The 23,471-nt window shown below is 40.9% G+C and overlaps 1 protein-coding gene across 2 annotated transcripts in view; it reads right to left on the bottom strand.

Moving 5' to 3' along the window:
* Positions 1-23,234, bottom strand: part of CNTNAP5 (contactin associated protein family member 5) — an 809,884-nt gene extending 786,650 nt beyond the window's left edge. For both annotated transcript variants that reach the window (XM_032843937.1, XM_032843939.1), the window contains exon 1: positions 22,853-23,234. In XM_032843937.1, coding sequence (XP_032699828.1) covers positions 22,853-22,934 — 82 coding nt within the window. In that variant the 5' untranslated portion in view covers positions 22,935-23,234. The remainder of the gene's footprint in view (positions 1-22,852) is intronic.
* Between the last annotated feature and the right edge of the window lie 237 nt (positions 23,235-23,471).

The raw sequence follows: 23,471 nt of genomic DNA, 5'->3' as shown, positions 1-23,471 counted from the left end.
GCCCAGACATCTCCCCAAGCATATTTATTACTATGACCCCCAACCTACCTTCCTTGCTAAGATCTTAATAATACAATCTAATTATTTATTCTTGATAATCTCAGTTGTTTTTAATAATATCTCTCAAAGGAAGGCAATACACCCTTCCTTTGGTTAAGCCCACAGACTTTAAGCCAAGAACATCCCTTACTGGGTAAGCACCTATTGGATACTAAGCACCAAACTTAAAGTATAATGCAAAAGGTAGTTCCTTTAACTCTCTCCTTAATCATAAGGGTATTTTTATCATATTATCATTTATCATAAGGTTATTTTATCATATTATCATCATCTTCCAGATGAAGCTCAGGGAGTTCCCAATCCAGAGACTCTAACAAAGCCTATATTTAAACTCAGATTCAACTCATCCCTAAGCATTGATTTTTTATTTTTTTTTTTTTAATTTTTAAATTTTTATTTTGTATAATTATGTTTTATCTAACGGAAAACATAGCAGGCCTGACAATTTTATTCTGGTTTGAAAAATACAGGTCTGTACCTTAAAGGGTAAAAAGTATACACCAAACTTTTGACCAGGTTGCAAACAAACACCAGTGTCATTCTCTGAACATTAGCTTAAGGTTTACACAGGTACTGCCACCACCTCCTCTTGCCTCATGAGAGGTAAATAAAGCACAATGTTGTCTAGAATCATTGGCATTATTTGCCTCCAAAGAGCAAGATGGGGGTTTCTCGGTGACAGTAAATGTTCTACTACATTCCCTCTGTATCACTGCTGGACATTTAGAAGGAATGAGAAGACAAACCCAGAGACCGGTGGTGGCACCAGAGGAAGGCTTATTTACCTCATCATTTTTTAAGTTGTCCTCATTAGAAAGGATGATGAATTCAACAGTATACACAAATAACTTCACACAGAATTTAAGGAAGTTTGCACCTACCTCCCAGATGTCCATGGGACCCCTGTGCTCTGACCCAGCTAACAAACCCCTACATAGAAATTAGAGACAAACAGGAGTTACAACTATAACTCTCGGTACCTTAGGAAGAACTGGTAAAACTCTTTACTGGGTACCTACTAGATGCAGAGAAAAAGGAAAGAGACATTAAATGACACATGAGCATTGCATCTGGCAGGAATGTGTTCAGGCAGGAATGTGTTCAATAAATATGAGGGGGTCAGGAAAGGAATTCTCATTTTACTGATGGGAAAACAGTGGTTAAGAGGTTTTTCCCAAGGTGATGTCGAGCTAGGTTTTGACCCCAGGTCTGTATGACTTTAAAGCATGCCTTCACCACCTCATGCTGCCAGTTTAATGGAAGCTGATGACCACTACTACAAAGATGAGTAAGAAGTGGCTCTCACTTCAAGGAACAATCTAGTGGGTGGGAAGATTAGAGACGTGCATGACAGGAAAACTAGTAACACAGGTAGAAAAAAATGCCTAAGGGACTCAGAAACAGAGAGAAATGAAGGCTTCGGCATAGGCTTGGGAATGGCTGTGACTGAAATCGGTGTAGGCTCCTACACATGTGTGCATGCACTCACTATAGGCAGGGCCAGGGAGCAGTATGAAAGCAATGAGAGCTCTAGAAACAGAGCCCTAGGGGCCTCTCCAATCCTGACCTCTACATGCTGAAGAGGCGCAGAACATGCTACCCCAAAATAGATCTATTTGGCATAAGGATTATCTTGAGCTGGTTATTTTTAAGGAATAGCAGACACAAGAGAAGTTCTGGAAACCCTAAGTAGTTTTTACCCTCTTGAAAGAGACTTTCCAATTTATAAGGGAAAAATCTCCATTCATAAGGGTATTTCCCTCTCTGTTGCAGGAAGAGGAAGAGGACTAAAACTCTGGGAACCTTTATCAATGAAGATGGCAAAGACTTAAATCCCCATAGCCACCTTACCCTTGTTTATTGTGCTTTTCCCTGGTGACCCTCCATTATCAGCCCCTCCCATCCCAACACCTTTCTTTTGTCTTTAGCTGAAGAAAATATTTAAGGTGAAGGCTTGGGCCATTTTAGGGAGTTACTCAGTTTTCCTGCTATCTCCCACATGTATATGAGGTTATGTAATTAAACATCTGGGGTCTTTTGCTCATGTTAATCTGTCTTTTATTATGGGGGTGTTGGGGTTAGCCAAAAACCTAGATATGTAGAGGAAATATTTTCTCTTCCTTACAGTGTCACATGGCAGGAGCTGGCCCTTTATCACTACTGCACGCTGACCCCACACAATAGGCACCTGATGGATAGACACCAAGTACACGGGAAGACAGGGCTGCAATGGGAGCCAGCTGGTTTGTGAAGACCTCACATTTCTGAGTAAGGAGCCTCTACCTTACACCTTTCATAATGGAGTCACTGACTGCACTTGAATGCATAAGAGACCCAGGAATTCCAGGGTGATAGGCTTAATAAGGTCCAGCTGAGATACAGCCTTTCTGCTTGGCCATGTTCAGGCACCAGACGTAGGAACCAGTATTCCCCCAGGGCTGAATTCCCATATAATGATATGCAAGAAGCATATTCTATGAAGGAATATCACACTGGAAAAGGCATGGACTGTCGGGACAGCCCTAGGTCAAAGCCAAGCTCTGTGTGAGGCAGTGATAAACCCTGGGTAAACTTCTTCGCTGTTAATGATGGTCACTCATGATTAGCTTCATTTTCTCTTTCATTAAATGAGGAACATAATGCCAACCTCAGACACAAAGATTTCGGTCCTGGAGCCGGACTGCCTGTGCTAACATTTCCACTTTCCAGCTGTGTGACCTCAGACAAGTGATTTAACCTCTCTGTGCCTGTTTCCTTATCTGTAAACTCAGGTTGGACATATCCTTAGCATGAAGGGTTATTACGAAGATCCTATATTACGAAGATAAAAAGACAGGATTGTTTTGGTCTATAATGTCACATAAATGTTAGACCTTCCTCTTACTACTGCTGTCACATAATAACACTCAATTTTTAGGCCATGGTAGATACTGGGGAAGGATGATTTGAACAAGTGGCTCTCCCACGCTTAGGCATAAGGATTTTTGAGATTTTGGTATCAAAGAAATATCTTACATTGGAGATTTTAAAGGCCATTCCAGCACTAACCTAACAAAAATGTGTGTCCAAGGCGACAGCCCAACCTCACCCTTATTTCCTGGTTCCTGAGTCTCAAGGCACAGGATTACTCAGGGGTTGTCAAGCCACTCCTGGAGAGCCTTCTCCTATTGTGAAAACCTTTCTTCACTTCTGTCTCTAGAAAGTTCCTTTAGCATTAACGACCCAATTGTCTTCTTTTCTTGTTTGATATGTACCTCACCCTGTAACTTGATCTGGTAGGAGTGTGATTAGTTAATTGCAGTGGGCACCTGATATTTGAAGGAAAAAAAAATGGATACCTCAGCCATCTTTCTTTTCGAGCAATGGAAAATGATTAAGGTTCAGTGATTTCTCTGTGGGGGGTAGCTGTTTTCAGGTGGATATTCAGAGACTTGCAAATGGTAGACATTAAGCTGTTCTTTTCTGTCTTTTTCTCTTTTATGAAGAGATAACAGGGGAGGGGTTGGAAAAGACAAAGGCACAAGTTCTGAATAAGTTCTTTTTAAAATCTCCTTTCTTTGTAATAAAAATGTTCATCTGTATAAATTTCACTTATTTGCCATGTGCATATTTGGCCACTGGCAAAATTGTGAAATCTCAGTTTCCCTTTCTTGTCTTTGCTTTTTAGATTCTGTCTGGCTTTTTCCCTTTGAGGGACTTCTCACAGAGATCCCTCCTTCCCCCAGCCAGTCCCCACAGGGTTCACACCCATCTTGTCAGAAGTTGGGAAAGAACATGCCACTCATGCACACTCAGAAAATTTTCACAATCACTGGCATCCAGAATAAGACCTTCCCCTCCTCCCCTCTCCAAGGACTTGCAGGGTAATGAGTCTCTCAAAATCTTTTCTGGGTCATGGATGTGTTTTGGAAATCAGGTGAAATATAAGCCCTTTATCCAAGAAAAATGCACAGATGCATATACAAACACAGCAATTCCTGCACAACTTCAGGGGATTCACAGACCCTCTTAAATGCACAATGGAAATCCTGAAGAATGCTAATGCAAAGTTCCTGCTCCACTTTGTGTGAGGAGGTTGGGATGGGTGGGGAGCTGGGGCAGAAATATGGACTTTCCGTTACTATCACTTGTTCCACTTTCTTTCCCAACACATAAAGCCAGTAGTGGAGATATGTTTAAAAATTGGTTTTAGAGAGGCACCTGGGTGGCTCAGTTGGTTAAGCTTCTGCCTCTGGCTCAGGTCATGATTCGAAGGTCTGGGGATTGAGCCAGAATCGGGGTCCCTGCTTACTAAGGGGTTTGCTTCTCCCTCTCCCTCTGCCACTCCCCTCTTCCCACTCATGCTCTCTCTCTCTCTCAAATAAATATATAAAATATTTTAATTAAAAAATAAATTGGTATTAGAATAAAAAGCGAGTATTAATATTATCATTACTCACACAGTGCCTTATTTGAGAGAGTGAGGAGAAATCAGACACACACAACTGTAGTATCATTCTTTTGTAACAGAATGCAAACACAATCTAGTAACTCTGTCCTGTAAGGGAAAATAACTTTTCCCTAAAGGAGAAAAGTGTTTTAAGAAAGACATTTTCCACTGGAGGCCAAGCTGAAAGGCTTAATGTTGGCCTGGAGAAAAGGACTCAGGGAAACTCTACCAAGTTTTTTTCCTGAGGAGTCCAGAAATCAGAAAAGGGTGCACTGACAAATCTTGACTAGGGACACATTTTGAAGCCAGAGACATGTTTGAGATCTGAGTTTTCATTTGAAAAGTCCATGACATTTTATATCCTACTCCTGTTATTCTCTTTGACATTAAAATAATGTGCTTTTCTTAAGCTTTGCATGAACTGGTTCTCAAGAACCAAACTGATGTATGTGTGTATCAGCGTGTGTATTTCTTCATTATCATTGCTTCCTTCTGTGATGCAAATATTGCTAAAGCTAAAGTTGAAAAGCTTGGGTTCAGAGATGAGGCCACCCTGAATGATATGTGTTCCTAAACATGCTGTGATCATTTCACAGCATCGATCATCATCATGATAGTAGAGGAGGTAGGAACAACCATAGCACTTTATGAAAAACTTAAGCAAGAGTAAAATTATGGGGTGGGGGGCGGGGTACAGCCTAGCAGCCAATACAAACACCATCTCAATAAACACGGACTTGAAAGAGAAGACTCCTAGGCTGCTGGGACTCTTCCACTGTCAAAGTGGAAGTTGAATGTGTTTCTTCACTAAAAACTACAATCGGTTCCTAGTTTGGAACCGTATTCCAAAATTTGGGGGAAATGAATGTGATTTCCTCCAACCAGAATGTGATTTCCTCCAGTCAGAATATATTGATAAACTGTTTGGACCTCAGTTCCTACCAAGGGTCTAAAATTCTCTTCTCAGTGGAAAGAATATAGTGGTTTGGAATCACAGGTCAATTGCTTAATGGTTAATAGTAGACTACTCAGCCCTCTCTAAACTCTAAGTTTCTTAGCAAACATTAACCACATAAGGTTTGGGGCCAATTAGTGGTGACACATGTTAATGACAAGGGCAGGCATAGAGTATATCAGTATTAGTAGCTACCATGATTGACTGCTTAGTCAATCATGGTAGCTACTAATACTATAAACAGAGATGAAATAAAGATGTGATATATATCGTATAGGCTTTAAGGGTTTAAAGGAAAGCAACAATAATGAAGTCCAGAGAAGAGAGGTGGAAAGCTGAGAACTGGATCATGGAGATCTCTGAAGACAGAAGTTAAGATGAGACTTTCTAGTTTACTCAGTTCAGGAGAAGCCAGCAAGAAAACTTATTCAAGATATCATTGAACAAAGTGAAGAGAACCATTTACGTCAATGGAGGGCTAAGTGACAGCAATGAGAGGAAGAAAGAAAAGACACTGATGGCCTTCAGACAACACAGCTATCTGATGCTTGCTAGCTTGATTTACTTTCAACTGAAAGCCTTATGTTGTGGTCAAATCTTTCCAAATCTACTCTGCAATCCAATTTTCCTAATGGCTGTCACACTGTGGCTCTCGCAGATCGGTTAGACAAATCTGGAGGAATGACTGCGTTCTATTCTGGACACTGTATTTTCCTTCTGGACATTTTATTTTAAATACAGCATTGTCAAAGCAGAATATCTACAAAATAAGGAAACATGATCGGGGGACGTGCAAGGAGGAGAAACCATACCTTAGGAAAAATAAAGGAAAAGAAGAGATGAGAAGACTAAGACAAATGGTGTTGCTCTCTTTATGGATTTGCAGAAAAATCATGATGAAGAGGAAGGGCACTTGGTTTGAGATGCCCCAGAGAGCAGAGCTAAGTAAGGGCAGTGGTTTTGTGGTGCAGGAAGACAGGCTGGAAAAAAGGATGCCCTATTAACTGTATTTTGGGGGAGGAAAATAAGTTGTCCTATGAAAGAAGTACAATGTAACTGCCAATTGTCTGGAATGCATTTAGAAAATATGGAGATCCACATAGGTTATAAAGGCTATGGCTGGATTATATAACTTCAAAGGTCTCTTTGTCAATTCTGTATTTTCTGATTTTTATACCCTGCCTTTTTCAAAAAGCAGACATCCAGTAGAGGCCAAAGCCAATCATCCCATTTCCATTGAGAAGACAAATTAAATACGGTATATCTCTTTTATTGCTTTAGAAATTGAATATTTGATTGGGGGCAGATAAGCAATCAAAGCCAGGATCCTTATCTAACCGATCTCTGAATTGCTAGATGAAGTAGAAAATGTCATCTGCATAGATTGGTTCATGGCCTTTCCTGAGTGTCAGGAAGCACCTCCATAGACCATTTTGGCACTTTTTGTTTGTTCCCAGAACTCCTCAAATATTTATGTATGCTAGAAGGAGGTGCTATAAAAAGAAAAAGTAAGACAGAAAGTTAGAAAATGCTTTGTTATGAAACAGAGTTTCACTACTGTATGACAGAACTATGGTACTCTAAGGTGGCATGACCAGATGACTTTCAAGATAAGAGTTAAATTGAACCACAAGGCAATTAGAAAAATGGTATGGAATTTATCTTCCCATTCCCAGTCCAAGATACATCCCTTTCACCCCTATTCACATTGTGCCTAGATCTCCCCCTATCAGCCTTTGTCTAAAGCCTACCAGGACAGTATAGTCAGACCATTATTTCTCCAAAAACAATAATTAACTAACTAACTAACTAAATAAATATTAAAATTATAATAAATATCAATATATCAGAAATATGCATGCGCAGCTTTTCCAAAGACACTACTCATCTCATTTGTTATTTACAATAGCAGATGCGGCTATTGTAAATAACACTATCCTTATTGCGTGAAAATGTGGAAGGACAAGCACAAAGTCATACACCTAGTAGGTGGTAAAATCATGACTAGGATATTTCTTATTCTATTCTAAGGATTTTCCTAAGAGCGAGATGTTAGAAGAAAGACTTGGGGTCTGTGTGTGTGTGTGTGTGTGTGTGTCTTTTCAATTAACACATGATGTTCTGTAAATAATTCACAGATCTAAACAGTTTCTCAGACTTCAGCTATCATGATATTTTGGGCTAGATACTTATCTGATTATCTGTTGTGGGAGGCATTCCTTTGCTGCCTGGTTGCATGCTTATTAACATCCCTGGCTCCTCTATCCATGAGATGCAGTAGCAAGACTCCAGATGTGGCAACTGAAAACACCTCCAGACATTGACAAATGTATCCAGGGGCAAAATCACTTCCAGTTGAGAACTGCTGATCTCACACTATCGGGTTGATTTTTTTTTTTTTTTTTTTTGTAAGAGAAGCACAAACTAAACTAATTGACATTGAGCACATACATGTCTTAACATAGGCATGTGTGCACAAGCACATGTAAACAATGACAAAGGAACCTCCCAGTGCATTTGGCTTCTTCTAGGAATTAAATCTTCCTAGCACAAAAAAAGCAAGGTGCCATCTTGACTTTGGTTTCTAATCTGGAATGAGAATTGGAAGGTGTGTAAAATGAGAATTTCATTGGACACCAAATGAGGTATTTTTATTTCTCCATATACAAAATGACATCATTTTCCCAATGAAGCCACAAAACACTTAGCTATAGGAACCCAATAAGCCAAATTGAATTTTCCAATAAAACTGACATTTATACAGAAAACATAGAAATCTTTACCCCAAACAATGTATCAACAAGGCTGAGAACATCAATAGAGTTATACATTCTCCCCTTAAATTGATTTTGTTTCACTTGGTCCAATGTTTCTTGGATTAACTTTACTAATGAATTTTCACAGTAGTTTATTCCCTTGACTGCTAAGCCATGGTCTGTGTTTAATTATGATATTCTTTCCTAAGTCCAGATCTTTTATCAAACCATTAATGGCAGGAAATATTCGCTGACATGACAGCTAAACTAATCCATCTTGTTTATAAAGGACAAAATCAGGAATGTGATGTGGGTGCATATTTGTAGAGAAAAGCATATCTACATCCCATGCATATATGACAGCACACAGCACACAGCACCTGTCACAATTACACTTTCATTTAAGTGTCTTATCAGTTCTTGTTAAGTCAGAACATTATCCAGTGTGTGTGTGTGTGTGTGTGTGTATTAGGTAACTCAATAGCCAAAATTGATAAAACAGTGATGAGAACAACAGGAAATATTTCTATTGTAGACTCACAATTTTAGAAAGAATATTAACCTGGTTTGATATACTGAAAACATACCAAAACATTTTGTACTAACTTTTGTTAATAAAGAAACGAGCATTACACACACACACACACACACACACACACACACACACACACAGGCTTCGAAACACATGACGTCCCATAAGGTTATTTCAAGACAAAAACTCAATACCGCAAAACCAAAAGAACCACGTTGTGATTTTATGTCTCTTCCTGTATTCTTCATTTAATTAGATCATTGTTGAAGGAGCTTTGTGTTTCTCAGGTAATAGTGTCTTGGCCTCAGTAAATCCCAAGGCCAAGGTTCTCATTAATCCCATGTATACTTAACCATATGCTCAAGTATCACTAACTCCCGATAATGTTACTGAAATGTCAAGCTGAATATACCTGAAGATTTGCATTCTGTCCATCAGGTAATAGAATCATGTGAAAGAACTATAAAAAAATAACCCCAGTAAATTGGAATGCGAAGGATGCTTACTTGAATGTTGCCCTGACATAGAGCAGCCACAGTGGAACATGTCTGCACGCCTCCCCCCAGCATTTATCCACCTTCTTGGCAAAACATACTCTATTTCAGAAAATAAATAGATATTAATTTCCATCCAAATGTCCCTTTCAATTCATTATCTACAGAAGTAAATATTCACAAAGGTGACACCCAAGTCAATATTGACCTTGGGGGGATAATAAATTTTGACATTTGCCAGAATAAGCAGTTTGCATAGAGTGTATACACATGTAAAACTCTCCCTGGTGTATTAACCATGAAGGGAAACTCAAATATATAATACATATGTGTATGCATATATATTATCTTAAATTATGTATTATGTTAAATTCTGTTAAGAATGCAGAGCAAGAGCATTTGGAGTTCACTAGAGGTTTTATTTTCCTATATAAGTACAGTGTAGATCTATATACAATGGGATTTCCCAATTCATGGAACTGTAAGCAAACACACAAGCATGTGATTACAATTATGAGTCTAACCAGAATCAGGAACCAAGGCTGAATCCAGACATTTATTTAATTTGTGTCCATTTACCACTTCTAGCCACATTAATTAACATTAGAGAGCACACTGAGAGGGCCTCACTGGTGGAGAACGAAGGTCTATTTTTCTCACAAAAGTTGAGAGGCAGTGTAATGAGATTATGCCTCCATCCACACGTGATGAACTGAGGACCAGTATTCAGAGGTTTGCCTCTATTCCCGTCCCTCATCCAGGCTTGCTCTCTGCACGTGGGTTTCATGTAAAGTGTCTATGCTTTAATTCAACCTAGCAAGTAGTTATTTTGCTCTTTGCTGCATGGCTAACATGAAATCCCTTCTTTTGAGAAGGTCCCCAAGGAATTTCTGGGATGGAGGTAGATAATTCAAGGGCTTTCATAAGATAATATATATATATATATATATATATTTTTTTTTTAATAAGAAGAGCTACTGACTATTCACAAAGGAGATCAGAATGAAGAGACATGTCCTGGAGAAGCTCCTCTCTTCTCCGATCCGTAAATGCCAGTAAGATTCTCTTGTCCTAACACTTCTATAAAATAGCATCAGGACAAAAATAGATTTTCAAGGGGTTAAAAATGGGCACCAGGGTAGAGGTAATATTTAAAATATTTCATAATCTCAACAGCTGGACACTGTTGCAAGCAGATGCAAGTGGTGAGCACCCAGGGTGGACTTGCTGCCGGCACATCAGCCAAAGGTCAGCCACCATGGAGGGCACTGCCTCCCCACTCCTCAAAATTTCCCTATGCCTAATCACATCTGCATACAATTACAAACTTAAGAGATTCCTGCAAGTAAGCTGGAGGCTTCACTTCTATGGAGAATCAGAAAGAGAAGAGCAGACTGAGCAGGACCTCGCCCCATCTCCCCCGAACAGCAATCTTTGTCATTTCTTTTGCATCCAGAAAGTCTACATAAGAGTTCATTTTGGAAGACAAAAATTCCTGCTTCTGAACTAAGTCTGAGTACAAAAGGCCTTATTCTTTCCGAGAGCTAGAATACAGCATCTCTGCACTGCCTCTGCGTGAGTGACTTCTGAATTCTCCATCTCCTTTCCTGACTGCCACTGACAGAGAAGAGAGGTGAGACTGCAAGGGAGTGGACCATCGGAAAAGTTCTTCAGCCTCTCTAAACCCAAGCATGAAGGTCCACTGAGCCAAGAAAATAGATGAAAAAGAAGACAAAGGAGACACACAAAGACATACCACACAGCCAAGCCAAGCAGTAGCCAGACTGAAGGGATAAGTGCAGGAGAGCTGGAAAATAAAGCAAACCATAGCCTGGCCTAGTTTTCCACACAGCCTGTAATAAAAGGAACTTCACTCATGGGCTGGTCTTCTTCTATCAAGCAGACACTACAAGGACAGCAGGGCAGATTCTCATATCACACCTAGTCTGTGGCAAAGAATAATGGTACACTGTATACACCAGTTAAACCCACCTTCCCATCTACACCCACTGGATGGAAGGAGGTTTTGGGCTGAGTTTGGGCTTTGTGGCAGCTTGAACTCTGTAGCCCAAAGATGCAGAACAGATCTGAAGGCCTTCCAATCCTTGCCTTATTCGAACCAGTGACCTAAGTATCACAAATAGGGTTTTTTTACTAGCATGGAGGGAAGGAAGGAAGGAAAAGAAAAGAAAAGAAAAGAAAAGAAAAGAAAAGAAAAGAAAAGAAAAGGAAAGAACCCACCTAACAAATTCTAGGAGCAATACAGTATGATACAGATTTAAAAAAAAAAAAAAAATACTGCACTTATGAGGAAGATCCCAAAGGAACAGACACACTGATCATGGAATCCACAATATCTTTAGTGATAGGCTTGTAGCCTTGCAACAGAGAGCTGATGGCACAAGCTTTAATGAATAATACAATCAACTTTTCAACTTATACAAATGGTTAGATGTACAGGAGTTGTTTGCCACAGGGATTTCTAGATGTAGGGGAAAAGATGGCCTGAAAATTAGGAAAAGACTGGCAGATTGGGAGGAATCTGTAGGTCTACCCTGACAAGGGTTTTCTCACCCTGCATCAGAGAGAAGGCTTGCTCTGCAAAGCTGAACATCAACTTGAGTTTAGGGATGGCTCAGCCTTGGGTTTGGGTTCAAGGAAACAGCAAGCAGAGAAAAGCAAGCACAGACTTTTCAGTCAGGGAAACATGGACTATGATCCCAGTGTGACCACCTCCCAGCTATTTGATCTTGTGTAAATAACCTGACCATTCAAGCCAGCACATCCTCAGTCTATAATGGAGAAGACAATGGCTGTGGTTAGGAATAGGAGGAGACCTCATAAGGCATCCCCCTGGCACCCAGTGGAGGTTTGGAAACCCTGCCAATGAAGAAACACATTACTTCACTTTATCTCTAATCTCCAGGGTTCCAACATTCCAATCTACTGGATTCATTTCGTTTGATTGTGTCAAAAGGTTCCTGATTGTTGTAGAATGAGAGGCATTAATCTCTCTTTTAATATCCTGATGAGCTCAGCCTGTCTCCAATCAGAAAGAATCTGCCCCTGTTGACCCCAATCCTGTAACCTGGCAGAGCTCATTCACTCAAAGGTAAACCTCATGCATGTGGCAGAATACTGCCCAGTGACTGCAATGGGGTGCAGCCTAGACCTGGAGGGGGCCAGGCAGACTGCTTGGCCACAGCCCCTACAAAACAGCTCTTTTTCCATTCACTTCATAGGCTTGTGGGTTTCTTTTCTTCCTGTGAATTGATAAGCCCATCTCACCTCCCATTATTGATTAATCGTAATGTGCAGCTCACAGACCTGTCATAGCTGATGGCAAAGAACGCTGCTGTTTCAAGGAGAGACAAGGGAGTTGTTCTCCTTCACGTAGGAACAGGAACCCTGGAAGGCAGATGCAGGGAGAAAGAGCTAAAAAGCTCAGACCTGAGCCTCCGGGTGTATGCAGCCCTCTGCCATGGGTTAAGTGAATCAACTTTGCCCATCAATTTTTAATTGGAGATCTTGAGAAGCTATTTTTTATCATAATATAAACATGGCTATAATGCAGAGCAGAATGCAAATGTGTCTGAGGCTTAAGACAAAAATTCAAGAAATTACATGCTTCAGTGACTTCTTGAGGAGGAACTGAGAATCTCCTGGGTTTTCCTGCACTTTATTTATTTATTTATTTATTATGCACGTGGGTATTTATTTATTTATTTATTGTGGTGAGTGGCACTTTGAAGGAAAAGTTTGAAAAGTGCTTGCATCAGCCATAACACATAAAGAGGAGTCATTTAGTATTTGTTGATTGAGACAGGCTGAGTGGAGGAAGAGAGGCAGCGATAGAGGTGGAACTGAGAAAGAAGGAGGAAAAGAGCAGAAGAAGGGAGGGATGGGACAAAGGGAAAAAAAAGGAAGGAACCTCAGGAAGCAGGTGAGTTGGGGCAAAGGGGAAGAAACACTGAAGACAGGAAGCAGAGAGAAAACATCTGGGAATAGGAAAGGCTGCTTACGAAATTAATCAAGGGGGGTGGGTGGCTCAGTGGGTTAAGCCTCTGCCTTCGGCTCAGGTCATGATCCCAGGGTCCTGGGATTGAGCCCCGCATCCGGCTCTCTGCTGAGCAGAGAGCCTGCTTCCCCTCTCTTTCTGCCTGCTGCTCGGCCTACTTGTGATCTTTCTGTCAAATAAATAAAATCTTAAAAAAAAGAAAAGAAAAGAAACTGATCAGAGGGGCTACAGTACCATAGTACCATCTTGTTGTGAGGAGATACTATTATCTTTTGTGGTTGTTTCTGGGGCTTTGTGGACAGCAATCCTAATAGTCCATCAGCGAACAATCAATAAACAAAAGGCTTTAGGAATGCACACAGAAATGAATGCACAGCAGGCATTTCATAAACATTTTTTGAATCAATGAAAGAATGAATGATTCACTTGAAAATGGAAGAAGCACTTAAAATACACCAATCATTGTACCAGCACCTGACTTTTAACTCAACAACAAGAAGAGCATGTCTATTATTTATTCACCCAGTGCAGGCTTCAGCAGTGCGCGAGAATAACAACTCCCAAACTCTTGCCTGAGCCTCCTGCTTCAGACACTGGGAACGCTTCACACATAATCCTGCCCCAGTTCACTAGCTTTTCTCAAGGTCTAATCAAGGACACTTCTCCCATCATGCTGACATTATCTGCGAGGGTCTGATCACTGTTCTGGAGATGGGCTCCTTATTTTTCTAGATAAACACCCATTCCACTCTCTTAGAAGGCTCCCTTTGTGAGCTTTTTAGCGAGCATGTTCACTGGCCACAGCCCAGAAGCAGTGGTCATACCCTGACAGAGTTCAGGAATCAAGTGAGGAATCCAGACAGGCGTGTTTTTGTCAGGTGGAGACAGGTTCTGCCCACAGTCCTCTTGACATTGGAGTTAAAATGAGAACAAGTTTCTATGTGCGTGGGCAATCACTCAGCTATCTGCTCACCCAGATGAAGGGAGAGTGAGCTCTTCAACCTCTGCTTGAGAATGGAAACGTTTTTGCCCTAATATGTATTATAACTGATGACCTACACCCTTCCACTCTCCTTCACTACCTCCCTGGTGCCCACCTGCTTGGAATATGGAGGGTCCTGCGCAAAATCAGGAAGTTGGCAACACTTGTCTTAGACACCTTGAACATCCCTATTATTTGCCCTCCCCCCACTCAGAATAGTCTCTTCGTCTCCTTCAGGTACCCAGCATTTTCTCTGCCACTAACTTTTTGTTTGCTTTGTTTTCTGGAAAAGGTCTGTTCCTCTCAGTCAAGAATAGTTCAGATAGATACGCATCCATATATTTTCTCTCCCTGGGGGGGGGGGGGGGCGTGCTTCGTGTCTTAAGGCTTATCTCTATGCACTGAAAGTCTTTCCCTCATATTTACAAATTCAGAGCACTGATGGAGTTGGCGGAAGAGTTGTTTGGGGACAGATGGGGAGGGGGTGTTAGAATCAAGTGGGCTTTCCCAAGTGTCCTGTGGGCGGCAGATCCCTGTCAGGCCTACCCTTAGAATAGGCCTTGATGGGAGGCTTCATCACATTTGGTGACTGTGCCCACGTAGTTTATAACAAGGAAACACTTGAATCCAACAGACTTTTTTTTTTTTTTTCTCCCGTCCTCTGACCTCTGAACACAATCATGAACACAGGGAAGAGCCAATGATAATACCAAAAATACATGGCCACACGACGGAGAGAGGAGTGGGAAAGGGAGGAAGAGAAAGCAAGAGGCAGGGAGAGAGGGATGGGGCAGGGGGCAGAGCAGGAGAGAACTGAACATGTATATTCAGCAAACAGTGGCCTAGACTAACACCTACAAGCATCTGTCTGTTAGGCGAATTTCTTTAAACTGCTATTTGCCTTGGACTGTCTTCAAAGGTATATTTCTGCTTCCAAAGGTGGATAGTTAAAAATAAAATACATCATGAGTGTGTTTTGGCATTTCCCTTTCGTTTCCCCCCCATCTTCAACATTACTGTTGTCATCCTTTAAAACTCAATCAATTCAGCTGATCCAGTGAACAGATGGCATTAATCAACCCCCAAGAATATGCACAAAAGCAATTAGAAATGTAGAGACTTGGAATTTATGCCAGCAAATCAATTACCAATGATAGCAAATCAACGTGGCACACCAAGCTTCCCTTTGTTTCTCTTTCCAAAGAGCAACCACTGGTAGGAGGAATGATCCCTGGTTTACCCCCTGCCAGAAGGGGATCAAGAACAGAAACACTGAGGTTTAATTACACATTTCTTAATGACTAGTTCTCACTCTGCTGACAAAAATTGGTGTAATTTACAGACTAGAGGATGCATCAGAATGATGGATACAGACAGCATATGCTATATAGTGTCATGCAAATATGAAATATACTGCTCTGAGAATATGGTCGTTTGGTATTCCCAGAGAAGAACTTCATTTCAGAGAACAGAGCACCTTCTCTAGCATCTATGGCTCTCATTTGTCAAAAACAATGGGAGCAGCGATAGCATACATTTTAACCACAAATCTGGGCCTTCTGTGAGTTTACTAGTTTATATACCCCTGGTTTCAATGTACTTGGCCATTATTTTCTTTCTGGGTCTTTGTGACCTTTGCAGATTCTGAAACCTCCTTCTTTAGGCTCTTACCACTTGAGTTATTGTGATAAGCTAAGCTCTCAACTAGTTTTCTTGCTGCAAATGTTGGCCTGGGCCGGACTACCCCTCATGTGGTGATTTTTTTTTTTTTAAACAAATATCTGATCATGTATTATCTAATTACATATACAAAATCCTTCAGTGAAGCTTCATAGCTTGACAGTAAAAATAAGATCCCCCACATTTACCAATTTCCCTCATTTCTTTTTTCTTTTTTTTAAAAGATTAGATTTATTTATTTGAGAGAGAGAGAGAGACAGAGTGAATGAAAGCGATAGAAAGCAAGAGAGAGCATGAGAGGGAGGAAGGTCAGAGGGAGAAGCAGACTCCCTGCTGAGCAGGGAGCCTGATGCAGAACTGGATCCTGGGCCTCAAGGATCACCACCTGAGCTGAAGGCAGTCTCCCAAACAGCTGAGCCACCCAGGCGCCCCCTCATTTCTTTTTCTAGCCCTCTGCCTATAAGCCACTCCCGCAAGTAGTCCCTACAACAGGTCTCACCCTTAAGCCTCCACACAAAAAGCCTGTGAGAACCTCTCCCCATTTCTGTAGTGAGTGAAGTCTTTGTTCAAGCCTCACCTTCCATCTCACTTCCCTGCCTTGATACCCCAGCCAGTGTGAGATGCTCATTTGGTGCCTCATATTACACTTGGCACTTATCTATTCTACAACATTTATCACATTGATGTGATTTAAAGATTTATTTTTCTGGTTGTCCATGTTCAAATTTCCTTGAGATCATGGACGGTTCTTCTTATTTATCTCTATTTCTCCTGTTTCTAGAAAAGCTTAAGTTTAGGAAGGAGAGCCTTCAGTTGGGAGACACTTCTTCAGTAAGTTTTTGAAATGAGTAGCACACATGAAGTATTAACACTGAATCTTCCAACCACAGCTTAGAGAGAGGATATCAGAGGCTCAGGATAGTGTTATCGAGGTCATGTTGTCGGCTTGCAATAAAATACAATCTTTCCAGTAATTTAGTACAAATGCCCTATAAAACAGCATTTAAACTTTTCTTTTTTATACTGAATGCTGGGCCATGAAGAAAGATTTTTTATAGCTATATATTTGTGTAGTTTCAGCTCTATAGGAAATGTTCATTAAAATTGCAAAAGCAAGTTAATAAAATTAGATCAAACTTGGTTCTGAGGTCAGATCTTCTTAGCATTTCCAGAACAATAATAAGTAATACTTGCCAGTTAAAAATAAAATAAACCAAATAAATTTAAGACTCTAGCAACAGGGCCATAGAAAGATTATTTTTGTTTACAAATTAAACTTCTTAGTTAGAAACCATTCACTGGTTCTCTCATCTACTCATTCACCTAATGTTTTATGTATTGAATACAGACATTGAAATGAAATATGATAATCAGGGAGCTTTCCAACTACTCGAGAAGACAAGGATTGTAAGAAAGTGCTATGGAAATATACTAAGTCATACATAGGGGCATTTGGCCCAGTGTGGGGAAAGCCTGTGTGTGTATGTGTGTGTGTGTGTGTGTAACTGGGAGAAAATTAGAGTGTGTAAAAACTGGAAAAGGGTAACTAGATCAAACAGATAGCACACACAAATAAACGCAAGGGAGATGCAGGATAGCATGGCTTGTTTGTAGAATGTGAAGTTCCCAAACTGGAAATTAGGGGACAGGGCAGGAATGGTGGACATGCAATCTAGACCATTAGGCAGGGCCAGATTAGGAGAGCCCTGTGCAGGGAGAAGGAGCTCATACCTACTATTTAATTAATACATTTGGTCTGATTCTAGAGACTTAGAAAACATGATGCCAACAGAGGTAGGTTTCATGGTTGTGTGTGTGTGTGTGTGTATGTGGTAAGAAGTCTTCATCAAGGCTATGTCCTTCCCCTATCCAGTTTTTTATTAAAACTTGTAAAAGAAAATTAAAGCGTCTGATGATCATCCAGACATATGGCCTCTTATTTTTGACCATTGTGATATTAGGCATTTTGCATCAAATCTACATTCCAATTTTTGTGTTTGTTTGTTTTCTTTTGTTTTGTTTTTTGTTTTGTTTTGATAAGGTATAACTGAGGTGTTGGCTCTGGTGGAAAACGTTACCTTCCTGCCCTTTGCTATGGATAGAGCTTTTAACCATAGGGATCACAAGGCAACTTGCCAGCTCACACCCAGCCCCCAACTGAATGCATGGGAATTAATTTCATATCTTGCAGACTCTGATCTTTGGAGATAGACAGAGGTCCAGATCCTGATTTTTTTTTTTTTCATAGGAACATAGCTTTATGATCCTGGGAAAATTATTAACTTCTATTAACCTTAAATTTACTCATCTGTAAACTGAATTTAATAAAGTCTACCTAGCTGCAATGCCTTGCCAAATTATGTGCCCACGGCATATGAAGTGAGAGATACAATTATTGGGAGTTATTAGGAATTAAAACCCTATTATGTTGTTATTCTACATATAATTGCTTAACAATTTAGAGTATGACCATCCCAGAAGTATCCAAATAGAATGACCAGTAAGTAGGTAACATCAGTAAAGACACAAATACATTAGGACTAGATAGGACCTTAATCATCATATGATCCAACTCCTTCAATTAATACACAACAATCATTAGGATAAGTCAATGACCTCCTCAAGGACACTTTCCGGAAAGTGTCAGGAGTTTTGATGAATAAAGACAGCTTCCCTTATGTATTAAAAATGCCACTACTAGCTCCAAATGAGTACAACACTGAATCTTCCAAACGAAGGTCCAGTGAGTGAAATGCTATTGTACCATGATCTTTGTGGTAACTAGACCCTCTCCCCACCCTCCTAACTAGTGAGGATAATCAGCTTTGTATATATACAAGCCATATTTCAGCAGAGTTCCGGCATACAAACTGAAGGGCTTTGGATCACCAACTAAAGCTTTTAGGAACATTTCAAATGGTATCATAAATCTTCGTTTTGTAACAAATGAGCACTGAAAAGAAAAGAGATGTAGGTAAGGAGAACTGGGTCCTATTAAAGAAAGATGAAGAAAATGGGAGGAGCAGGGGGAAAAAAAAAAGAAAGAAAACTTCAATTTAGAGAATAGGGGCTGGAGTGATGTAATTCTAATGGAAGCTAATTCTCTCATAATTCTGTACCCTGGTATGGACATTGCTCTTCTAGTTTTTCATCTACATGTTCCAATAGTGGAAATATGAACCTGGTTTGGAGATGTGGGCTAGGAGGGATTGAAGAGAAAGAGAGTTCACATGGATTGTCAAAGACAAGCCTATTCAACCATGGGAAAATCTTTAGGACTCTCTTCCAAATGAGCATTATAGTGCTTCCTTCACTTCTGCTGACTATAATTGTCAGAAAAGTATACCGCAAACACTTCCCTGCTGAAAATAGTCAGCCTGGTATTTGTTTATTTATAATATTACCTATTGATTGGGTTTGTGCATAAGCTTCAGATAACTCAAGGAATATTGCATTCTCTTTATTTAAAGATGTTTAGAACTATGATTGACATCCTTGTATATATTACATGAGGTTCTTTCTGTGATGAAAGGCATCATCATAGAATAATGAGTTTCTGATTTCCTTCCCAAGGCTATTATCTCTGTGAACCTGGTATGTAGCACCAAACAGTTAAGATGCTTGGAGATCAAAGTGACTCATTAGGTTAAAATTAAGGCAGTCATAATCACATAACATCTGAGTATTGGCAAAAATAAAGTGAAGAGTGACCCTTGTAAGTATCATGCATTGCTCTTATCTTCTGAATGCAACTTCTTGCATTATCATAGTCTTTCCACGTAATTAATATTTGAAGAATCTCCTTAGTAAAATACTGAACTGCTGTTCCGTTTGGGAGAAGATACATATCTCAGTTGCTGTTTTACACCCAAGCCTGTGAGCATGGCAAAGTTGCATAAGCGGACAGACATTCAATGTGTTAGCTGTGGCATAACCAGGGCTAAAACCCATTGGCATTTCAAACTCTAGTTTCACTTGAACCAGCTATCCTCAAGTTACAGTGTTTCTTCTTGTGTCAAAGGAGTTGATATCACATGTAAAATGGTTTTTCATTTAACAGTGGCCTATCATAGCTACATTCGAAATTAACTAATTCCCTCAGGTTAAACCCAAAGGAAATGTTGTAGCTACTTAATATCCTGAAAATCTAGAATGGGGGAATTTCCACAGTTTTTATTACTGGTTGGTAATTATGTTCTCTGCACAGATTCATAATACCTATTCTGTAGCTGGCTTTCTAACCTGACTTTATTTTAATTTTATTTAATTAGAAACTTACAAAATCCATAATGGGTAAGCATTCATATCTCTCTTACAGACGGGCAAATGCCCAAGTTTTGGTCAGATTATAAGAAAATTAAACACACACATACATATACATTCTATATGCAACAGTAATAACACCACATTATTTTTAGAATAATACAAACAATTAAAAGTTGTTTTTATTTGAACAAAGTTCACAGGTATACTTAGATACCATGGAGCGTCTTGCGTAAATAACTCATGTTTAGGGATACTTTCACAAATGACATAAAATGTTATCTCAAAAAATAAAAATATTGAAAAAAAATTCTCCAAGTAATCTGTATACTTATACAAATTGACTATTTGAAAGGAGATTTATCTTTTTCAATACATGCATATAAACGTTCATGGACTGTAGATAAATAGTAAATCAAAGCCCTAAATTTAATGGATAAAGTATGTGGACAATTGAAGTCGGGAAGAATTGTGGAATGCTAATGTTTTTCTCTTAGAGGTTCTGCATCACTGTTTCTGAAGATCACCGAGATAAACTGAGTTGAGAAGTAATTTTCTGCTGCCATGCTATTGTACTAATACATTTTGTTCAGCATAATAAAAAACATTCATCATTATTCTTTAAGAACACTGACCCCAAAATATTTATCAAGTAGCATGCATTCAATTGAATTGTTGATTGGAAATAAGGAAATTAAACTGTCACTGATGAAATACTAAAGCTCATTACCACAAAGTTTCATTTGAAATGTTGAGAATTAGCTTTATTGCTGCATCAGTAATGATAAGCATGAGTCTTAAATCCACGCCATTTAGGTTTTATGAGCATTATTAAAACATATTAACCATAATTCAGTTAATTTGCACAAACTGGCATTCTACAATTTATTTATTTCCTTGCTCTTAAGAAAAGGTGCTACATAAGGAAGCCCCAACCATATTCCTATAGGGTATGTTCTATCTATTTTACCCTTATTCCTCGCCCCACCTTTATGGATCTTCAAAATATTCACTATTTCCAGATAGGTAAATGTGCTAAAGGAAAAACAGCTCTTTCGCAGCTACACCTTTACATCATTAGGACAATACTGACCTCTAGTGTTTTAGGAGGTAGAGAGGCTAGCTCAGCACCATGCCTAACTTCCTCTAACTAAACCGCTTAGATGTTTTTCTAAAGCACCATGGGAACAATTTCACTTAAGAAGACGAGGAGGAGGAAAAGGAGGAGGAGGGGTAGGGGAAGTAAGGAGAGGTGAGGAGGAGGAAGAGAAAAGAAACATCAGATTCTAACCTTGTCCTACCTATTCTCTGAAATGATTTCTATACTAAGTCCCTCTGGCTCCTCCCTTTTAGAGAGGTTGACCTCACTCCTTTAGAACAGAAACTTTAATACAATCTTTATAAGGCATAACCACTAACGATGGATTCTGAACCTCCAAAACTTCCAATCACAGAAACACTGGCTCTTCTTTGGATCATTTTCACTAAACAACATTTGTCTAATTGTCTTCCCTTGAGGAGCAACTCTGGGTTGAGTATGAGTATCTCTTACACAAGGTCCTCTTGAACCTGAGTATGGGGAGTGACATAGGGGGAGTCACAAGTACTAAGGAGTCTTCCTATCTTTCTCTAAAAGTGGTGTTATGTTCCAGTACAGTTAAGCATTTCAGAGGTTCCTGGGGGTTGGGAGGTAGCAGACAGAGGAGCAAGCCCAGAAACTCAAGGAACCTTGATAAAATATCTTTGGAAAAAACACAGATGGCTTAATTGCGTTCTTTCTCATTTAGGAGTTTCCAAGCTGGAAAAACTTCCCTCTCTCTGCCTAGAGAGGCAGCTGAGCAATTGAGCTTGAACCTCTGATGGCTCTAGCGATTTATTCAACTTTGACGAACTGGGTTCTTTAAATACACAGTGCAGGTGTGGATCCCCAGGTGTCCAGCCTTCCTGCCTATTAAATTAAATGCCCTGCACTTGCTGAGGTTAGAGCTTGGACAACAGAGTGTACAATTAGTGCATACTCATTATGTGTTCTTTGGCACAAAGATTTTGGGGGTGGAGTGTGCATCAAAGCTCTTCCTCCTGTAACAGGGGCAGCCATTGATCTTGTGGTTTGACTACACTGGGCCATGACTCTTAGGCCAAAACTCCCAATCCTATTAAACCGATGCCTATTGGTTGCAGGATACCCCAACTGAAGCCTCCTGCCTACAGGAGAGCTGAAAGCCATGTCTAGTGAGGTACTGGGTATATTGCAAATCCCAGGCAGCCGCATTCAGAGATGAGCCACTGTCACCGAGTGCGGTGGCTGGGAGCATCTCTATCTCTGGAAGCTCAGCCTTCAGTGCATACAATCCGAACCCGGGGCCCTTCTCCGGAAAACCTTTGGCGGAGACCAGGCAGGCGAAGAACGCGGACCTGGCGTGAGGCACGGGGAAGAGGAACCTTCCCTTCTCCCCAGAACTTTGCGATTCGGGAAGAAGGGCAGGAAATTCAGCGGGGCTGGCTCATCCGAGCTCTGCTAACTTTTGGGATGGTTTGAGTGCTAGAACCACACCAATCAGCATTTCCCCCCTTCTTCTCTGTTCAGGGCAGACACAATTGAACATGCTTGGACAGTTGAGTGTCTCTCCCCAACGCTGGCGTTTCCCATCTCACCTACCCGCCCCCAGCTCCTGGTACTCACAATTTGTCGCTGTTAATCCTAAATGCCACAAGCCGGAGAACAGCAAAGTGAAAACGCTGGTCAGCCTTGGTACAGAATCCATTTCCCCAGAGTAAGTGGTCCCTCCCAATCGAATCCCAAATTCGCAGGCGCCAGCCGCGGCTTCTTCTTCTGCTCGCTCTCTCTCTCCCTCTCTCTCTCTCTCTTCCTCTCTTCGGCACCGCCTGACCCCCTCCCACCCCCCCTAGGAGAGGCACTCGCGGCTTCACTCCATCCCGTGTCCAGACGCTCCACCGAAAAGGTAGCGGGCTCTGCCTCTGAGCTGCGACTGAAGCTACGATCTCCGCAACTGCCGCTTGCTGTACTCGCCCTCCTCGCACGCCTCTTCCTCCTCTCCCCCTCCTTAAAGGTGCAAATGAAAACCCCGCTGCAACACGAGGATCCGCGCGGGGCAGACAGCCACTGCACCTCCGCCGCCGGCGCTGGGATCTGCACCCTGGCCGGCCGCTCCTTATAGGCGAGCTAGGCGCGCGGCACCGCCCCCGGCCAGGCCCGCCCCGCGCTCTCCTATAAGAGCGGTCTGGGCGGGTCCTCTGCGCGCTCGGGAGCCCTGGCTCCAGGCCCCGCGTGGCGGCGGTGC

The sequence above is a fragment of the Lontra canadensis genome, unplaced genomic scaffold (assembly GCF_010015895.1).
Source record: "Lontra canadensis isolate GAN:19392208 unplaced genomic scaffold, GSC_riverotter_1.0 scaffold145, whole genome shotgun sequence".
Taxonomy (NCBI): domain Eukaryota; kingdom Metazoa; phylum Chordata; class Mammalia; order Carnivora; family Mustelidae; genus Lontra; species Lontra canadensis.
Note: the sequence above shows the minus strand (reverse complement) of the source record. Positions and strands in the feature narration are given on the sequence as shown.